Genomic DNA, 21,166 nt, shown 5'->3' with positions numbered 1-21,166 from the left:
AGGTCGATGCTCAACTGCTGAGCCATGCCTGGCCGGGCTCATTGATGTTTCTCTCTTTCCCTTCCTCTCTCTGAAATCAATAAAAACGTTTAAAAAAAAATTTTTTTTTTTAATCCTCACCTGAAGATATTTTTTCCATTGCTTTTCAGAGAGAGTGGAAGGGGGAGAGAGAGGTAGAGACAGAGACATTGATGTGAGAGAGAATACTGATAAGTTGCCTCCTGCACATGCTCCGACTGGTGCCAGGGATAGAACCTGCAACCAGGGTACCTGCCCTTGACCAGAATCAAACCCAAGACCCTTCAGTCCTTCGGCCGACACTCCAACCACTGAGCCAGGCTGGCCAGGGCTAAAAAAAAAATTTAAAAGGAATTGGCCTTTTGGTGTACAGGATAATGCTACAACCAACTGAACCACACTGGCTAGGGCAGGTATGGTTAATTTTAATAGCATATTTCCTTGAATCTAGCATATACAAAATTATGTTATTTCAACACGCAAGCAGTGCAAGTTATTGTGTGTTTTCTCATTATAGTTATTAATGATATATTGATATATCATACTAAGCCTTTGAAATCCAATGTATAGTTTATATTCACAGCACATCTCAATCTGGGCAGTCACATTACAGGAGCTTACTAGACACATGGCCAGTGGGTGCTGTATTGGACTTACTAGCTCTCACTTATGAAGGCACAGCAGTGACCAAGACAGACCCAGACTCAGCCCCAGAGAGTTTCCAGTCTAGTGCCAGAGACAGAAGAAAAATGGGTAAAGAAGTATATAAATGAGCCTGGGCGGTGTGGCTCAGTGGTTGAGCATTGACCCATGAACCAAGAGGTTGCTGGTTCAATTCCGGGTTAAGGCACATGCCCAGGCTGTGGGCTTGATCCCTAGTCGGGGGCATGCAGGAGGCAGCTGATTGATGTTTCTATTCCTATCCCTCTCAAATCAATAAAAACATTGTAAAAAATCATTTGAAAATATATATAAATGAGGCAATTTCTGCTGATGACGAGGGTTAAGAAAAACTGGAAAGAGGCCATGTTCCAGGAGATGACCAGGAGGGCTTCTTGGAGGAGGTGGCACCTGAGCAGAGATTTCACCTTCAAGGACTTTCTGCAATGGTCACCTTACATTTTTAAAGTCCCTTCATATGTTCTGCATATCAAGAGAGGAGTCTGGGCTCTGAGGGAAAGTAGAGCCAAGATTGTCAAAGGCACCCCCAGATTCCGAGAAGTTTGGCTATAAGTCAGCACTCAAAAAAATAGAAGATACCAAAAAGAATTGAGTTAGGTGGTGTTCTCTCCACTTCTGTTTTCTGGGAGAATTTTTTTTTTAGAATTTATGCTATTTCTTCCTGAACTGTTTGGTGGAATTTCTCTAATGAAACCATCTGAACCTTGTGTTGTCCAAGAGAATACCTGCCAAGGACTCCTTTTAGTTAACTGGGCTCAAATTCATAACCAGAGTCTACTAGCCATTGTTTATAGGTGCCTCTCACCCAAGCTTCCTATGAGGGAAAAGCTACAGACTTGGCTTCCAAAGATCCACCTTTCATCTAGAGGACTCAGACTTTACCTGTCCAATCAGACTTGCCTACCTATATCCTTATTTACATTTTCACTGACCAAGAAGGGCTCTATTCTGACCAATTTGGGTGGGGCTATTTGGACCAATCAAACTAAAGATTTGGAGTCCTCGGTATTGTCTCCCTAGTTGGTGAGGGAGTCCACTTGTTGACAATTCTTTGTTGAAAGGTTTTTCACTACAGATTTAATTTCTTTAATAGATACGACTGCAGACAATCTATATCTTCTTGAGTGGGCTTTCATTTTAGTGTCTTTCAAGGTGGTGGTCCATTTCAGGTAGGATGTTGAATTTATGGGCACAGAGTTGTCCCTAGAATTTAATCCTTTAAATATCTATAGTGGCAGTTAATTCTTTCATTCCTGATATTGATCATCTTTTTTTTTTCTTTTTCTTTTTGGCCAATCTAGCTAGTGTTTTGTAAATTTTTTTGGATCTTTTCAAAGAACAATTTTTGGCTTTATTAATTTCCCTGTTCTTTTTCTATTCTATTTCCTTGGTTTGTGCTCTAATTTTCTTTATTTCCTTCTCAAAAGGAGTTTGGGGCCAATCTGCATGTTTTGATTTGGGCTTGCTGGTGTCCTGGTGCCCCCTCCTCTCCCCAAATCCACACCAATCCCCCTTACATGTTTTTTTGTTGATGTTGTTAATCCTCACCTGAGGATATTTTTTCCATTGTTTTGTAGAATGGAAGGGAGGGAGGGAGAGAGAGAGAAACATTGATGTAAGAGAGACAGCAAGAGTCCTGATCTACAGGGGTGGGGATGGAACCTGCAACCCAGGTGCATGCCCTTCACCAGGGAATCAAACCTGAGACACTTTGGGTGTGCAGGTTAACACTCCAACGACTGAGCAACGCAAGCCAGGCCACCAATCCCCCTTATATGGGTCCTTATTTTAATTTTAAAATATTTTAAAAAGAATCTGATAAAACTAAAGGATCTCCCCAAAAACATGTACATGGACACAATCAATTTTGCAGTTTTAAGGAAGTTCAAGGCTTGGACCCCAGCCTGGACCCAAAATTGGATATGTCGGCCAGCTTCCAACTTTTTTATTTTTTGACTACTGTGAATCAGGAGCTTCACACAAGAGTTTGTTCTGGCAAAATAATCTAGTGCTGAAAAGGAGAAAGGTAGAAATTAGGGGCCTGGTACAAGGGACATACAGTGATACCTCAGTTTTGAATGTAATCTGTTCCAGAAGACCCTTCGAGTTCTGAAATGGTCCAAAACCAAGGTTCAACAGCTGACAGCTAGGCCTCAGGATCTTGCCCTCAGCAGAGCAGTGTGGCGTGTTGGACTGCCGAGTTGTGTTCGAAAACCGAAGCACTTACTCCTGGGTTTATAGCCTTTGTAAACCGAAATGTTCTGTCAACAGAGATGTTCGCAAACTGAGGCACCACTGTATTTTCAACTTCATCAAGCCATATTTTGTCAACCTTTTTCACGCAAAGCACTTTGTTGAGACTGTCCCAGCCCTGTTCTGCGTTTTCACTCCTGAATTCCTTTAGGGCTGAGACGACCAGCTCACCTCTCTCACATTCCAGCCCCTGCGATGCTTAATCAAGGTCTGCCTTGAATTGGCCACTTTGGGCGACTTTTTTTTTCCTTTAGGAAAGTTGGCGGATACCTTTATTGCTTTAGGGGGAGGGGGGGTGCTCAGGAGCTCTTGGTGGGGCGGGCCCACTTCACCTTCACGTACTTCTGGCTGCGCAGGCTGGCGTTGGCCCTGGAGTGGCGGCCATGCGCAGTTCAGGGAAGTACTTGTTCTCGCGGATCTCGTGCCGGAGGCTACCGGGGTGTTCTTGTGGATGGTGGTTCGCAAGTAGGAGGTGGCCGGCTTTTGCTGGCCAGATCCCCGCCTCTAGACGAGCACATTTTTGCCGCAGGTCGCCGGTTCCACACCCACCGTCTTGCGGTAAATCAGCGCGTTATAGCGAAAGGAGTTGCGGGTCTTCACATTTTGGGGTTCGGTGCTGTACGTCTACTGGCTACTGTTGATCAGAAAGCTGGAGCAGTTCCGTGCACCATCCATTGCAGGTGGGCGGACCTGGCGGTAACTCCTTTTGCTGCGGCAGGCTGCTGGCAGCCGGAGACGGAAAAAAATGGGTTACTTTTTGACCCTTGACCTCGTCTTCAAAAAAGTGCCGGGGGAGGGGTCCCTGGAAGGCGCCCTGCTGGGTCCCCGAGCCGCGTCCTGGCCCATAAAGACGGCACCCACCAGCGCTCGTTCGGAGGAGCCCGTAAGTGCTCCCAACCTCCAACCACAGCCCCAAATCCCTCTGTAGTCCTCTCCACATTCTCACTTCCCCACGCCTGCTTCCCGCCCCTCTCCATGAAGGGCGTCTCCGCGAGCCAATGAGCAAGCAGTGTCCACCCCTGGGGCGGGGCCGAGCGCGAACCAATGCCCGCTCGGCCGCCCGGGTCCAAACCGCCCAATAGAAGGCTGTGGCGGGGCGGGGCGTGTCAGCTCGGCCAACGGGTGGGTACGTCCGCACAGCAAGGGGCGGGCGCGCGGCGGCGCGGCGGCTCTGGGCTGGGGCGGGAAGTAAACAAGATGGCGGCGGCGTGTCGGGTGCGGAAGGGGGAGGCGGCCCAGGTTGCCCGCGAGTGAGGCAGGGGTGCAAGCGGCGGCGGCGGTGGGGCCGGGCGGCACCGCGGCCGCCTTGCATGGGCTGGGTCCCCGCGCCGCCCCTCCTGCTCCACGCTTGGGGCGGCCGCGGCGAGGGACGCGCCGCCCGGGCCCCGGCTGCCTCGGGAACCCCAGGCCCGGGGCCTGTGGCCTGCGCCGCCCCGGCAGCCCGGAGTCCTACAGGCCCCCCGCGCTTCGAGGGCCGCGTCGGACGGCGTTCGGGTCGGAGAGCGAGCGCGGGCTGCCGTTTGGGGTGGGGGTCGCCCGCGAGGCCTCTTGTGGGTCCCAGACCGGTTTGGGGGCGCCCCAGTGGCCGGCTCCCACGGAAGTTGCTTCTTGCGGCGGGAGGGCCCCAGGCGGCTTTTTGACCCCCGATACGCGCCCGTGGCTGGCGGCAGCGGACTGAGCCGGATAGGCACCTGCCACTTCTTGGGACGCCTAGGACTGTGAGGCTGCTGGAGACGCCCTAGCCCCCAGCAAAGCTCATCTGCCCAGCTTTAGGGGGCTCCCGGGCTACGGGCGAGCGCCACGGCCCGCTGGTTATGGACGGCCCGGAGAAGACTTGGCTCGGCCGCGTCCGTGTTTGCCCGAAGGTCTAAAGTCCCTGGAGGATGACCTAGCACTTCGCAACCCCACCGGCCTCCCCAGGGCCCCCGTGGATACGCCGGCCCAACTCGGAGCTGCCAGGCCGGGTCTTACTCAAACTTGGGGTGCTGCGCACCGTTGGATACACGGGCCTCGGACCATCACGCCTCTTGAACTCACATTTAGTACAATCGTTTCTTTTCGAAGAAGGGTTTTTCTCTCTTTTTATCTTTTGCGTTATTGTTGATTTTTTTTTTGAAAAGGGAATTTGGGAGGGACAAAAAGAAGAACCGCTCACGGGGCCATCCATAAAGGGGATAAGGGACCGCCGGGGGCGCGAGTCGGAGGCCTTGGGTCCAGGATGGATGTGGCAGACCCGCAGCAGCTGGGCATGTTTACAGAGGGCGAGCTGATGTCGGTGGGGATGGACACGTTCATCCACCGCATCGACTCTACCGAGGTCATCTACCAACCCCGCCGCAAGCGGGCCAAGCTCATTGGCAAGTACCTGATGGGGGACCTGTTGGGGGAGGGTTCCTATGGCAAAGTGAAGGAGGTGCTGGACTCGGAGACATTGTGCAGGAGAGCTGTCAAAATTCTCAAGAAGAAGAAGTTGCGGAGGATCCCCAATGGGGAAGCCAACGTGAAGAAGTAAGTGTGGGCTTCCTGACCTGCACAGCTTTGGGTGTCCCCAGGTGCGCCAGGGTCATCCTCCGTCTCTTCCTCCCCTCCCCTCCCCTCCCCTCCCCTCCCCTCCCCTCCCCTCCCCCTCCCCCTCCCCCTCCCCCTCCCCCTCCCCCTCCCCCTCCCCCTCCCCCCCCCCCCCCCCCCCTCCCTCCCTCCCTCCCTCCCTCCTTCCTTCCTTCCTTCCTTCCTTCCTTCCTTCCTTCCTTCCTTCCTTCCTTCCTTCCTTCCTTCCTTCCTTCCTTCCTTCCTTCCTTCCAAACCTGAGTTGATCATCTGTTCCTGCATCCCCCCGCCCCCCCTTGCCAGGGCAAGTGTCGTTGGAACTGTGCTTAAGTACTTTCAGGAAGTCAGGTTAGCTTGTAGCTGGGCCCTGGTGCGTTTGGCTCTTGGGTGCCAGTGTGAAGTCGTCCTCCGTAGGGGCGCGTACCTCTTTCCCTGGCTCTCCCAGCTGGCCAAAGAACTTAAGTACCCATGGAGCCAGCCAGTGTTTATTTGGCCCTGAGAGTTTCTGCCCGGAAATGGCCTTGGAGGCCGGCAGATTTTTGCTTAGTGAGCAGGCAGTATGGTACTAGCGCCAGGCGAAATTCGATTTGTTTATCCTGTTGGAGGGGAACCCTGCAGTTGCCAAAAATAATTGTTTGCACCGGCTTATCAGACAGAAGGGGGTACTTATCCGTTCCTGCTGGCCTGGATGTCACTAGATGTCCCTGACTGCAGGCTCAGTGACCCCCAGAGGGGAATTGCTTGTGTCCTGGAGAACTTTTTACATAAATTTCTTCTGCGCCATCTGCCCCCTACGCATCCTGGAGGTGCCTGAGTCTGTGATCAGGAGTCCCCCAAGGGCAGTGGGAGGCACTGTCTACTTCCTCTTTCTGGTCTCAGGATGGGGGCATCCCTCCTTATTGCTGCTGGGAATGGAACTCTGCCCTACTCACGCCCATGCTCCTCCCAGCCTTCAGATTCCCAGAAGAGGTTTATCTAACGTGCCAGGCAACAGGACTGACGGTGACCTTGGACACTCCTCATGCAGGCTGGCCAGGCCAGTCCTTGGAAGTGCTGCTCACTGGGTGGGCTTTTACCTCCCTCCTTCCAACCCGCAGGCAGTCCAGCTGAGCTGTTTTCACTTGCTCTGGGACACCTGGGGGAGGTGAAAGGGGGGATGGAGCAGAGAAGTGGGGCTGTACTGACAGGTCTCAGGGTGGGTGGTACAGTGGGCCAGGTGGGCAGTATTTTGGTGAGGCCTTTTTACAGCCCATCCTGTGGAAACTAGGAGAAGGTGTGGCTGGGCACCTTAGGGCGAGATGGTCAATTCTCTGTACCAGTCTCTTATCTGTAAGGTGGGGGTTGGGCAGGAGTCATGGTGTGTCCTTGGGGAGACTTAGGCCCCCAAAAGCAGACTCCCTCCTGAGGGCCAAGTGAAGGCTCACCCTCAAGTTAGAAACTCCCACTTGACTGCTGGCCCTAAGTCATGTTTTCTCATTAGAAGCCCGTGGGAACAATGTGGCCCTCAGGCAGCCAGATTGCTACTACTGCAGATTGAGTGCAGTGAGTTCCTGCATCTGGAATGTTGCCCTGGAAATGGATCTCCCTCCTGCTCTCCAGAGTTGTCCTTGTCCTCGTGGCTCCTCTTAGGCATCATCCCCTATGTGTCCTGGAACGAGCTCTGGTCTCTCTCTGCCTGGCTGAGCTCTCCGGATGGCACTGGTCCATTGATGTATTCTGGTGCCGGCTGCTTGAGGTTCTGCTGCTGGGCACCTCAGTCCCCAGCCTCTCGGGAGCAGCAGCCCCAGGTAGGAGGGGTTCCCAGAGTCCTGTCCCAGTGGCTGGGTTCCAGCACCAATTGATCTGTCTGGCTAGTCATGCACCCAAGCCCACCCTGCTGACTGTAGGGAGCCTGTAGATCAGGGCACTGACTAGTGGCAGCAGGGTTAGCAGGTCCCAGAAGGTCTACACTCTCCTGCCACAGTGGAGGGCATGTTGGGGTGGACGAGGGCCCCCCTTTGCTAAGGTGTAATGTACCTGTGATAAAAGCATCCATTCAGGAGACAGATTTTACATGCCAAGGTCAAGTTTGGAGGGCATTACACCCCTCAAAAGTTCTCTCATGCTCCACTGGAGACACAAATGACCAGAACCCAGTTAGAGGGTCACAGAGCACTGGCATCCTGCTCCTGGTTTCCTGAAGGGTCAGCTGAGGTCCCAAGAGCTTTTGGAGACACATGGGTATGTGGTGCTAGGACTGCATGGAGCCGGTTCCTGAAGTGTCTTGTAGGAAGAACTGGAGGGGAAGCAGGCCAGGGTGGCTAGTGGTTGGTCGTGCTCAGCCAGCCTGACAATTAGCATAAGGTGTCAGCAGCAGGCACTGAGTTAGCACTCAGTTTCATCAACTCAGGCCTAGACCTGCACGCAGGGGTTCCCCTTTTTGAGGTTCCCCTTGGAGTGCTGGACTACTCAGAGCTGTCCCATCCTCCTAGGTTTGCAGCTGGGATTAGAACCCTCTGCACCTCCTTTCTTGAGCCCCTACTCTGTTCCAAATCTGCAGGAAACTGGGTGGGCCTACCCCATGCAGATCTCTGGGGCGGGGGGGGGGGGGGGGGGGGTAGGCTGTGTCAGCTCCCTGGCCTGGAGAGGTGGGCTTCCCTTGCTGCCAGCCAGCCCACTGCAGGGGGAAAAGGCTCCTTTGTCTGTGAGAGGTATAATAAACTCCACTACAGCTGCTCCTCTCTTATAGGACTGTCCGAAACCTTCCAGACAAGCCTCAGTTGGATCAAAGCTTTTTTTTTAATGTCTTTATTGACTTCAGAGAGAGGAAGGGAGAGGGAGAGATACATCAGTGATGAGAGAGTCTTTGATCCGCTGCTGCCTGCACTCCCCCTACTGGGGATGGAGGCCACAACCCGGCCTTGTGCCCTGACTGAGAATCAAATTATCTCCTGGGTCATAGATCCATGCTCAACTGCTGAGCCATGCTGGCCTGACTGTAATCTTAATACGGATGCATCTTGCCCCACTTTCTTTTTCAGTTGTTTTCTTACCCTGTCCAAGCACTTTTTAATAAAAAATAAAACTCCCAACTCACTTTTAAAAAATAAGTTGAATGTACTTGTTTTTCCAATAGGTAGTAGAACTGCATGGATTGAACTGATAAAAAGTGTCTGGTGTGGTCACTCCCTCTTGGGGGCACTGGGGTTTTTGGTAGGTATAGATAGTTCTCTACCAGATGGGCACACTCTGGGGTACAAGTGGTAAGTGGGTACAGCCAGGCCAGGTGTGCTCAGGGCTGAGGGAAACCCCCAGTAAAACTGCACAGATAGCAACTTGAATTCATAGAATACTCACGTGTCACCAAAGAGTGGTCTTTGTATTTTTTTTCATCAGTTGTTTAGAAATGTGAAACAATTTCAGTCCTGCTTAGGACTGTACAAAGTCATGGGGTGGTCTGCCCTGCAGCTCAAGCCAACTCACCTTTCTGTCCCATGGGTCTCTGTTTACACTGGGCGAGTCTGATCCTCCTTGTACCGTGGATGTTTTTGCTGTGTTGGTGAGTTACTCCGTGCCATGTTGTGTGACAGGCTCAAGGGTATGAAGGGCACATAGCCAGAAGTGGAGTTTCTGGGTCAGAGGAAGGGTGCATGAATTTGATAAGCTGTGTCCAGTTTTTTTTCCCCTCACCCAAGGACATTTTTTCCATTGCTTTTCAGAGACAGTGGAAGGGGGGAGAGAGTGTGGGAAAGAGGGAGACATCTATGTGAGAGAGACACATTGACTAGTTGCCTTTGCATGCACCCCACTGGGGATTGAGTCTGCAACTGAGGTATGTGCCCTAGACTGGAATTGAACCTGGGACCTTTCAGCCTGCGGGCCGATGCTCAAACCACTGAGCCAAACTGGCTAGGGCCAAAGCTCAGTTTCACATTATAGCCTCTCTGTTGAGTATGGTTTCTGGTGCTTGCCTCCTGTTTGTGTTAGGGAGATGATGTTGTATGATGTGGTTGGCCATTCAGGCTGTTTCTTTTCCCTTAGCTGGTTTGGCCTGTGTGGCCAGGTCCTCAGTGGAGGGGTGGTGGCTCTGAGAGCAGACGCCCATGTCCTTGCTGGGCCTGACAAGGCTGGGACTTCTTTGCAGGTACTTGGATCTGGAGGATGGTGAATGGTTGTAATTTTAGCTCATTGAGAACCAGAGCCCTGGACTTTGTTGGCTTTCATTCCTGTCCCGAGTGGCTTCTGCAATGTCCCAGCACCTGCTGGGGTGCCTACCCCCCTCAGTATTGGGAAGGATTCCACTGTGAGGCCATACAGGCTGCCTGCCAGAGGCAACAGCAAGACAGCAAAGCCCATCTACCGAGGTTCACCTTCACTGAATGTCCTGGGGGCTTCCCTGTTTGCTTGGTCCTTCCCTGATTGAGGGGAAACTCTGAGATGCAGTGGAAGCACGGGACACTGGGCCAGGGTCCATGTGGAATTCTGGCTTTTCACCCTTGAGTATGTGGGGGAATCACAGTCCACATTGCCCTTTATCTCACATCCACCTATGGCTGAACTGTTGGTTGTTTTATATTTTATTTTATTTATTCTTTTATTGTATTTTTGCTTAATCCTTACCTGAGGATGTTTTTTCCATTGTGTTTTTTTTTTTTAAATTTATCTTTATTGTTGAAAGTATTACAGATGTCCTCTTTTTTCCCTCCCATTGATCCCCTCCACCCCACATCCACCCCACTCCCAGGCCTTCCCCATACCAATATCTATGTCCATAGGTTATGTATATAAGCATATAAGTTCTTCGATTAATCTCTCCCCATCCACTCCCCTACCCCCGCCTTCCCTCTGAGATCCCTCAGTCTGTTCTATGCTTCCATGCCTCTGGATCTATTTTATTCAGTTTACTTTGTTTATTATATGCCACATATGAGTGAGATCATGTGGTACTTGTCTTTCTCTGACTGACTTATTTCGCTTAACATAATACTCTCCAGTTCCATCTATGCTGTCCCAAAGGGTAAGAGATCCTTTTTTTTACAGCTGCATAGTATTCCATGGTATAAATGTACCACAGCCTTTTTATCCCCTCATCTATTGGTGGGCACTTGGGCTGTTTCCAGATCTTAGCTGGTCCATTGATCTTTTTTAGAGAGAGTGGAAGGGAGGGGGAGAGGCAGAGAGTAAAACATCTATGTGAAAGAGACACATTGATTGGTTGCCTTCCTGCATTGCCCCAACTGGGGCTGGAGATCCAACCTGCAACTCGGGTACATGCCCTTGATGAGAAATTGAACCCACGACCCTTTGGTGGGCAGGCCAACACACTAACCACTGTGACACACTGGCCAGGGCTCTCATTTATTTTTTTTAACAGCTTTATTGAAATATAATTTATGTAGCATAAAATTCACTTGACTAGCCTGGCCAGGTGTGGCTCAGTGGTTGAGCATTGACCTAAGATCCAGGAGATCACCATTCAATTCCCAGTCAGGGCATGTATACCCGGGTTGCAGGCTCCATCCCCAGGAGGGGTTGTGCAGGAGACAGCCGATTGATGACTCTCTCATCATTGATGTTTCTCTCTCTCTCTCCCTCTCCCTTCCTCTCTATGAAATCAATAAAAATATATTTTTTAAAAAATTCACCTGACTAATGTATAATTCAATGGCATTTAGTACTTGCACAGATTGTGAAACTCACCACTACCTATTCTAGACTGTTCCATCATCTCAAAAGAAACCCTTCCCCATCAGCAGTTACCCCCATCCCCCTCCCCAGCCCCTGGCAACCACTAACCCACTTTCTGTCTCTGTGGTTTTGCCTGTCCTGAACATTTTACATAAATGGAATCATACACTGTGTGGCTCTCTCTTTTTTTTTTATTCCTCTCCTGAGGATATTTTTTCCATTACTTTTCAGAGAGTGGAAGAGAGGGAGGGAGGGAGGGAGGAAGAAAGACACATAGACTGGTTGCTTCCCGCACACACCCTTACTGAGGGTGGGGAGCAAACCTGCAACCCAGGTATGTGCCCTTGACCTAGAATCAAACCGGCAATCTTTGGGTTTGAGGGCTGACACTCTAACCACTGAGCAACACAAGCCAGAGCTATGTCTGTTTTCTCTCACAGTTTTGTGATTTCAAGGTTCATCCACATTGCAGCGAGTGTCAGCACTTTCACTCCTTTTTATGATTGAGTAATATTCCACTGTGTGGATGGGCCACATTCTATTTATTCATTTTCTGTCAATGGGCATTTGGTTGTTTCCACCTGTTGCCTATTGTGAATCCTGCTGCTGTGAAAGTTTATGTACATTTGTGTTGAACTGCACTTTTAGCTAATTTCCTCTTGTTTTAGTCCCTCTCCCACCTCTGAGGGCCTCTTGCTATGTGTTTAGAAGTGTCAGCAGAAAGACCAGGAGGTAAGGGGATCTTAATCTTTCCCTCTGCCAGAGCCACCCATCAATCCTGGGCCTGCCCTCCACCTGAAGGGGAGCAAGGTAGGGTGGTTCTGAGCAGTGGCTGTGGCCTGGCCCTGTCTCCCTTGCCCATTTCCATGTGTTTCGGGCTTAGTGTGGAGGCAGCCGCTTTCCATTCCTCTGGAGTGTGAATGGCTTTGACCTTGATTCTTCAGTTTCTCTTCTGTTAATCAGAGTCACTGAACAGTTCACTCTGCTTGGGCATTGCCGACAGGGAGGCTCCTGAGGAGCAGAGGCAGCCTCCCTGACCTGGAAGGCACCACTTCCTCTCCATTCTGGCTGGGCAGTTGGCCTTTCCTTTTTCTTAAAGCATTCTCATTTTCTGGCCAGAGGGGCAGCTTATAGGAGCTGACAACATAGACAGTGATAGAAGCCCCTCTGCCTTCGAGGCCACTGCAGTGACAATTTTGGCGGCTGCCTACATTTTTTTGTAGGCAGCTCAGGTTGTGTTGATGGCCTGTCTCCAGTTACCTCTCCTGAGGCACCTTTCATGCAAATGCTCCTGCTGCTGGGGGCACAAATTTCCCACTTCCCCATCTCTGTGAAGCTGATGGTGTATCAGTTCTTTCCTGGTGTGAGTAATGGGACTTACATGTTTACATGGAGGGCTTTGATCCAGTTACTAGACAAATGAACAAACACTCCCCCACTCCTACCCCACCCCAGTGGATCAACCTCGTTAAGTGAGTGGGCCTCTTGGGGTTTTGTGTGTTTTTTTTTTAAAGAACACACTTTGTTGACATTAACAAGAGCACTGAGCTGTCTCACTGCAGAGGACAGGGTGCCACTGGCCACTTTGTGTCAGGATTTGCCCTTATGGTGAGTAGAGGGGGGGCACAACCCAGGAGATGGGCCCCAGAAGATCTCCAGATGTGGGGATGCAGAACCGTGGGGCTGGTCCTGTTATCATTGAGGACCTGGGATATGTTCTCCAGAGCCCCCCAACTAGCAGCAGGGGTTCCTGCTCCGGATGCAGCCACACTCTTTTGTGGGCTGTCTGTGGCACATTTAGAAAGGTGTTTCTAGGCTTGGGCAGTCAGGCACATGGAGCTCCACTATAGGCTCCCCATTCCTGCTGCCCCTGTGCTCAAGGGCCCATGTCCTCCGTGGATGGACATGTGGGTGGTTTTTACTTTGGGACCTCTGCATGGTGCTGCCATGAGTGTGCACATGCAGGTTTCTATGCACGTGTCTGCAGTTCTGGGCACTTACCTGGAGCAGAATTTCTGAGTCACCTGGTAACTTCAACCTTCTGAGGACCTGTCTACCACTTCCTGCCTCCCCAGTGCCCCAGCTGTGTGAGCCCCTCCTGCTCAGACTGCTTGGAGATGAGACACATGGAAGGCCATCTGCAGAGCAGGCAGTGCTGTGCTCAGAGTCCCTCCAGCCCCTTGTCACAAGTCGATGGGTTTGGTTGGTGCCAGGTTGGCAGTGGCACCTTGGTGTCCATTCTAGAGGGGCTGGTGTGGTGGTTGTTTTTGCAGGGCTACAGAGTACTGGGAGAGGAAGGGAGTCCTTACAAGACACCAGGGAGCAGGCGTGGCCTTGCCTTTCTATTTGACAACCCCATCTCTGGGAACTCAATGTAAGCCCCACTCCGTATACTTGGTGCTCATGCCACCCTTGCTTTGCTATCTCTGTGTGTGTTCTTGTAAAACAAATTATTTATCTTCAGTTGAAATGTAACAAGTGTCCTGATTGGGTTGTCCCCATTCAGGCCCCACCAGCTGTCCTTGTGTGGGCTGGCTCAGTGGAAGGGGCAGTGACAGAGCCTCTTGGTTCTCCTGATGCCTCAGAGCTGGCATGTCCTCTACATGGCACCCAAGGTGAGGCAAGCTCTGTGTCCCACCACACAGAAGGCTTGGCTGATGCTCTGTCTTCTCTTCAGGGAAATTCAGCTACTGCGGAGGTTGCGGCACAAAAACGTCATCCAGCTAGTGGACGTGCTTTACAATGAGGAGAAGCAGAAAATATATCCTTCGGGATCATGATGGGGGGCACTGGCCATCGCACCCGCACGTCCATCTTCCCAGTTATTCCAAAACTAGCTGGGGACACCTGTTGCTCCATGGCTCTAATGGGAGTAATGGGTCTGGAGACAAGATGCTTTCTGGCCTCAGTCTGGGTAACCCCATGTTTAGGGGCCCCGTGGTAGGCACATGTTCCCTACCTCTGGCATTTGGGCCTTGCTTGCTGGGACCAGAGATATAACTTGGGAATACAAGAGTGTCCTTGGCCTTTGCCCTTTATTGAGAGGGATGGGCTCTCTCCAGAATGTGTGGCCCTGGCTCCCAGAAGCAGGCACATGAGGGGCCCAGGGTCCTTCTGAGGGGTCAGTGTCCTTCCACAAGTACCCGTCACCAACTCGGTACAGTGACAGGGTTCCTCTCTGTCCACGTTTCAAGACTGCCCTTGGTGGAGACACAGCTAGGGGTGGGGAGTTTCTGTCTGACCCTGAGACTCCAGGCCATCTCTGGCCTCCTGTCCCAGCTGCCCCTGGTCTCCAGCTGACCCTAGGGACAGGCCCTGTGTGGGGTGAGGTCTGGGCTGGGCCATGGTTTCCTTAGCACTGCACGTATATGGTCATGGAGTACTGTGTGTGTGGCATGCAGGAGATGCTGGACAGCGTGCCCGAGAAGCGGTTCCCTGTGTGCCAGGCTCATGGGTAAGTATGCACTGCCAGCCTTATGGCTGTCCCTCTGTCCTGCCATGTCACCCACAGGCCCAGTGGCTACAAGAATTCAGTCCTGTGTTCCAACAACTTTTTCTGATTACCAGTGAAATGAAGGCTCAAGTGTGCTTTAAAACTCAGAGTTTGAGGAGCCTGGTTTGCAGTACCCATGGTCACCTGCCCCTCTCTCTGTATCTTCTACCCCAGTGTGCCTGCTCCTGAGTCTTTGAGACCTCCTAGTCCTTAGGAAACCCCTGACAGTGATCCGTATTGCTGCTGGCTCCCTGGCCGCCCCCCCCCCCAAAGTATAATCCCCCTTCCTTGTGCAGGACCAGCTGGCCTGTGGCATGAGTGGAAGGCCAGCAAGGTGAGCCTGGGTCTCTGGCCCTAGGGAACGCTCCAGGGAGGCTACATGGCTGTGTCTATGCCAGAGCAATTGGGGGTGGGGGTGAGGTTACACATGCCTTGAGTTGATGGGGAGAGTAAGGAAGAGCTGCCTGATGGAGAGAGGCAGGTGGGGAGCCAGGGAGCCCTTCTGTGCCCTCCCCAGGTAGCTTGGGTAAGGAGTGACTGAAGTCCTCAACGGTCTAGGAGTGGCTCAGCCCCACCTGTCGACTGTGGTTCCCTGAGGGGCCTCCTGTTCTGTCATTTGTTCACTGCCCTGGTGGCTCCCTAGCTATGGCCTCCTGTCTTTAGTTTTGCTGGGTGACCCCAGATGGCTGTTGTGCCCTGCAGGTACTTCTGCCAGTTGGTAGATGGCCTGGAGTACCTGCACAGCCAGGGCATTGTGCATAAGGACATCAAGCCTGGCAACCTGCTGCTCACCACCAGTGGCACGCTCAAGATCTCTGACCTGGGTGTGGCCGAGGTAGGACCCAAGGACCAGGGTGGGGGCCGGGTGCTCCCCGAGGCCGCTTCCTGAGGCCACCTGGCTCTGTCACAGGCCCTGCACCCGTTCGCTGAGGATGACACATGCAGGACGAGCCAGGGCTCCCCAGCATTCCAGCCACCTGAGATTGCCAATGGCCTGGACACTTTCTCTGGCTTCAAAGTGGACATCTGGTCAGCTGGGGTTACGCTGTAAGTGCCTGTGGGCTATGGCCCCCTTTTTCACCCATTCTGCTTGGGCTATAGGCTTCTGGAACCTGCCCCTCCTGGGGTAGCTGGAGCAGGGCAGCCATGGAGCTGGGGCTAGTAGCCCCTATGGGTGGGAGTAAGGGCTGTGTTCCCCTCAGTTGTCAAGGGCCCCACCAGTCGACACCCAGCCACACTCATCTTGTGAGTGCCTTATGTCCTAATGCTTTATACTGAGAATTCTCAGACATGGCAAATTGGAAGTGTTAAAAGTGCTATATGGCCAACCACTGTGTGCTGCCCTCCTCCCCATTCTGCTGCCTTGGTCTGCTGGCCCAATAGGGCATGTCCCTGAGCACTTCCACATAACAGCGCTAATTGGCCTGTCAGAGTTCTCTGGAACCCTGTTCACTCCTGAAGTGGCAATCATGCTGCAGATACTCAGGCATAGCCCCCCATCAAGAACCTTCCATCTACCCCTGCCACAGGGCAGCCACAAGCTGAGCGTTCATATTTCATTGAGAGAGAATTCACATAGCACATGACCTACCCTTTAAAGTATACAGTCCAGCAGTTCCAGTATTTTCAGTGGTGCAGCCACCATCCTTTATTCCAGATCATTCCTGCCTCCCGATATGAAGTCCTATACATGGGGGTGGCTTGAGTCTCCTATGCCAGGTGGGTTTCGGGCCAGGGCTGCAGGACAAGCCCCGACTGACTGGGCCTCTGTCCTTCCGCTCGGGGGCGAAGCTACAACATTACAACAGGCCTGTACCCCTTCGAGGGGGACAACATCTACAAGTTGTTTGAGAACATCGGGAAGGGGGACTACACGATCCCAGGCGACTGCGGCCCCCCACTCTCGGACCTGCTGAAAGGTGAGGCCTTCAGGATGGAAACTGACCATGGGCCGGGGAGGGGCAGGATGTGGGTCTGTTGAGGGTGGGTGGGGGCACCGTTCTCCGTGGGGCGTGGAGAGTGTCTGGGTCCAGGAAGGGATGACCCCCTCAAGGCTGAGCCTTGCTCCACCGCCTGCTCTGACTCCTACCCCCACTCCCTCAGGGAAATAATACTGACTGCCTGTTGGGTGACACAGTGCTCCTGCATTTCCCAGCCAGTGCAGCAGGTGGCGCTGTCGGTCCACACCATGGCTGGCAAGGTGCCTGCAGGTGGGTGGGAGCCCTAGCTGGCAACCTGAGGTTCAGCTGGTTTGAGTGTTGATGACAGTTTATGAGGGTGTTACACACCCAGTGTTTGACTAGTGTGTAAGATTCATCAATACAGTACCATCTCAGGTTCTCTTTCTGCCCTTAGTCTTTATGCTCTGGTGTGTGACTGACCTTATACTCTGTCCTCATTGGATGTTTGCTCGGTGTCTAGGTTTTGTATAAGGCACAGCTGGAAAGATTGAGCCATGTTCACAAGCTGCCCCAAATACATTTCAGTTTCCCAGTAACTGAGTCAAGCTGGGTTTCGTTTGTTTGTTTGTTTTTTAAATATATCTTTATTGATTTCAGAGAGAGGAAGGGAGAGGGAGAGAGAAAGATAGAAACATCAATGATGAGAGAGTCACTGATTGGCTGCCTCCTGCACGCCCCCAGCTGGGGATCGAGCCTCCAATCTGGGCATGTGCCCTGACTAGGAATTGAACCAAGATCTCCTGGATCCTAGGTCGATGCTCAACCGCTGAGCCACACCCAGCTGGGCAAGCTGATTTTTAAAAATATATATATATATGTTTTTATTGATTTCAGAGAAGAGGAAGGGAGAGAGAGAGAGAGAAACGTCAATGATGAGAGAGAGTCATAGATCGGCTGCTTCATGCACGCCTCCTACTGGGGATCGAGCCCACAACCCAGGCATGTTCCTTGACCAGGAATCGAACCGTGATCTCCTGGTTCATGGGTCGATGCTCAATCACTGAACCACTCCAGCTGGGCTCAAGCTGTTTCTTACATGTAAGTTCATTCAGTGCTGCATAGGTGGAGTTGGGCTCCCAGTGCTGAGCACAGGCTAGGCACACCACCTCAGGACTTTGAGGAAGATGGCTCGCTCTGGGAATACAGTCTGGATTATTCTTGGAACATGGCAAGGAGTGAGCCGAGCAGTCAGAATGCAGCCCACCAGTTTCCACTGCTGGCTCAGAAGGTCCCCCAGGTCAATGTCAGCCTGGCCGCCCTGTCCCCAGTCCTCTGAACACTCCCAGGTGCCCACGGGCTCCAACAGCCCTTTGATTATGGAGTTAGCACCTCATCCTTGGGTGTACCCAGAGTTTGGCACTCGACCTCCCTTCACAAGGCTTTTCCATGCCTGGTGATTTCAGCTCTGTGAAGGATCGGGTGTTGTGAACTCACCTTCCCTGGACAGGCATTAGTCAGTTTGGCATTTTCTTTACATGTACTCGTGTCTTGTGCGTCCATACCCTTGTTGATGCCTAAAATGGCTCCATGTGGGTTGATGACACAGCAGAGCATATTCGTGTCCCCAGATGCAGGCAGGGTAGCTCCATCCCTTACTGTCTCTGCCGGCTGGGGCACATGGGCTGTGTCTCCCCCTATGCTTCAGTTAGGGTCTTTGCACAGCTGAATGATCAGCCTGGAGGCTCTGCCTGTCAGCTGGGGTGGGTAGGAGGTGTCCCTGTGAGTTCTAGAGCCACCCTGGCCCTGAGTTCAAGTGTCTCAGAACCCCAGGCATGATGGGAGGGGACATTGCTGGCTGCTGTGCCCAGGTATGGAGAGCTGGGAACAGAGACAGGAACAGGGGAAGCAAAAGCTGATAGGGGCCTCCCAGCTGACCACCACCATGATTTCCCCCTTTCCCTCCCCACGCCACTCAGATCTTCAGTTCTTCAGCTTCCAAAATTGCTGCTGTTTCTTGAATACAAGTCGCCCTCCCTCTGGTGGTTCAGAGCTTAGCTCTGCACCCCATTACCTCCTCTGCATCATGCTCAGGAGGCACGACTCTGTCCTCCCACTGGGAAGGGAGCAGGAGAAACAGGGAGTGAGGGGTGGGAGCAGCAGAAACTGAGGGCTCTGGTACTCTGTGGCTTGAGTGTGATGTTGCCATCCTGGTTGGATGGGCCTTGGGCCAGTGTTTCCCTTTCCTAGTGATTATCCTGGTATGGGACCTGCCCCCGGGTGTATGAGCACCCATGATATGCTGCCCTTGCTGCCGTTTTAGGAGCCATGAGCTCCTGGCTGGAATCTCGGGTCACCAGCTTCGATGGCCTTGATGGCTGGGCACTGGCAGAGGGCAGCCCCATGCTTCCTCATTCTCAAGTGTGTGAACACAGATCCAACACCTGTGGATTGGGGCTTGCATCCTGCCTGGCCTGCTCTGTTCTCGTTTTGAAAAGCAGTCTCCCCTCTTTGTCTTCCCAGCCACGCTGCCTATGGCTTTGCAGTTTTCCACAGATGGCTGTGTAGGCCTTTGGTGCCAGGATAGCCCTTCATGTCCCCATAGGACAGGTCCCTTTGGGTGCCATGTCCACATAGTTACAGGCCCAGCACTGCTAGAAAGCACCAGGTGGGCGGGGTAGAGCTGGGCAGGGGCCCATGCTGACTCCCCCGTGGTCCCCTCCTCAGGGATGCTGGAATATGAGCCAGCCAAGAGGTTTTCCATACAGCAGATCAGGCAGCACAGGTGAGTGTCCTCAGGTGCCTGGTTGGGCGGGGCCTGCATGGGGAGCTGGAGCTCCAGGCCATCCTGATGTGCTGGCTTCCATAGCTGGTTCCAGAAGAAGCACCCACTGGCTGAGGAGCTGGTGCCCATCCCACCAAGCTCGGACTGCAAGGACCGGTGGCGCGGCATGACTGTTGTGCCCTACCTGGAGGACCTTCATGGCTGCGCTGATGATGAAGGGGACGAGGACCTCTTTGACATTGAGGATGACATCATCTACACTCAGGACTTCACGGTGCCTGGTGAGTCTGGCAATCATGGTGGCTCTCAGCCCAGCCTGGATGTTCCCAGTGTCCCCGAGCCCTCAGGGCAGGTCCATCCAAGCCAGCACAGACCCCAAGGGCTTGGTGGGGCTCACAGCCATAGAAGCAAGTGGGGACCCAGAGGGCAAAGGCCCCCCAGGCTCCCCCTGCATTACTTCTGCAGACTGTACACCATGTCCTGCCAAGGGGTGAGCGATGGGGGAGGCCCCTCTGACCGCCCTGAGGGTCCAGTGGCCCTCATGGCCCTGATTCCAACCCTGATGAGTGGCCTTGCTTCCCCAGGTGGCGAGGAGGCGTCTGAGGCAGGGCTTAGAGAGGAGCGAGGCACCCAGCAGAGCCAGTGCGCAGACCTTTCTGCAGAGGAAGCTGAGGCCGGGGGCGCACAGGAGCTCGAGGAGGAGCTCCATGCTTTAGCATAGCCACCCTGCCCACCTGGGCTGTAGGGGCCAGGCCGTGCACCCCCCACGGGCCCTCACTGACCCTGTCCAGGTGTCTGAGGGAGACTGGGCAGCTGTCCCTGCTGCCAGATGTGTCCCTTTACAGCATTCATAGTTCTGTTTCAGGCCTGGTTCTGTAGGCCCCATCATAAAGGTTTGCCCAACGCTTATGTGTGGGTTATGCTTGTGTCCCCTCCCTGGCTCATCAGCCAGGTGGTAGGTTTTTATTGTAGAGAGAACCATTATGCAGTGGTAGCCTGTCAGATGGGCTGGGCCCCAGGAGCTGTGTCCGTAGCAGAGCTGGGCAGGGTCCAAGAGTCCCACTGTCCTGGGGTCTGTGGCCACAGGGTCAGCTTGGGGCTGTTGCCCACAGGGCCCAAAATCACTATGGCTTTGGCTTAGCCATTTCCCTGTGGGGCCTGGGGCCTGAAGCCCATGGAGGTAATGTGTGTGTGGTGCTCTGGCCCTGAGAGACCTCGCTGCACTCTAGTCCTGGATCTGAGGCCTTCTGGAGCCTCTGGCCCCTTCACACAAAACAAGAGCAAGGTGTCCTGTCTCTCAGGGGCACTGGGGCCCATGACAGGTGACCAGCACCTGGGTGTTACCCTCACCAGCAGGCAGCCTATTGTCCTAGCAAGGCTGAGTAAGGATCCTGACAGGTCCCCAGAGCTGGCTCCCAAGCACCCTTCGGGCCTGTGTAAGAGGCCAGGGTGGCCTTTTCCCAGTGGGGAGCCCTGCCCTGGGAATGTCCTCCAACCTAGAAGTGGGAAAGTCCATTTCCAAGGTCGGGCAGCCACTTCTCTCTGACCTTTTCATGGGTCAGTGACAGGCTGTGCTGGGGCCAAGACCCCACTCACTCTGATCCTAGTCGGTTGGTTACCCTCAGAGGCTCTCAGTTGTCCCCACCATGAGGATCCTGCCATCCAGGAGAACTGGGCTTTGGTTCTGGTTAATTGCTGCTGGCACAGTGCTTTGAGAGTGAGTAGGGCAAGTTTCAAATGCTGCACTGATGGCTGGGCTTCAGTCTTCGGTGCGGAGACCCCTTACTTGCTCTGTCTAGCAGGATTCTGTGAGCAGGGATGAGC

The 21,166-nt window shown here is 53.1% G+C and overlaps 1 protein-coding gene across 1 annotated transcript in view; it reads left to right on the top strand.

Annotated features, from left to right (window-relative positions):
- Positions 1 to 4,119: 4,119 nt before the first annotated feature.
- The window catches only part of STK11 (serine/threonine kinase 11), a 19,568-nt gene continuing 2,521 nt past the window's right edge, over positions 4,120 to 21,166 (top strand). The window contains exons 1-8 of the mRNA XM_081135665.1: positions 4,120 to 5,460; positions 13,844 to 13,927; positions 14,531 to 14,620; positions 15,362 to 15,494; positions 15,570 to 15,706; positions 16,451 to 16,578; positions 19,285 to 19,342; positions 19,427 to 19,623. Of these exons, the coding sequence (XP_080991791.1) occupies positions 5,171 to 5,460; positions 13,844 to 13,927; positions 14,531 to 14,620; positions 15,362 to 15,494; positions 15,570 to 15,706; positions 16,451 to 16,578; positions 19,285 to 19,342; positions 19,427 to 19,623 (1,117 nt within the window). The 5' untranslated portion in view covers positions 4,120 to 5,170. The remainder of the gene's footprint in view (positions 5,461 to 13,843; positions 13,928 to 14,530; positions 14,621 to 15,361; positions 15,495 to 15,569; positions 15,707 to 16,450; positions 16,579 to 19,284; positions 19,343 to 19,426; positions 19,624 to 21,166) is intronic.

The sequence above is a fragment of the Miniopterus schreibersii genome, assembly GCF_964146895.1.
Source record: "Miniopterus schreibersii genome assembly, chromosome: 4".
In the NCBI taxonomy this organism is placed as follows: Eukaryota; Metazoa; Chordata; class Mammalia; order Chiroptera; family Miniopteridae; genus Miniopterus; species Miniopterus schreibersii.
This window is presented reverse-complemented; position numbering and strand designations above follow the sequence as displayed.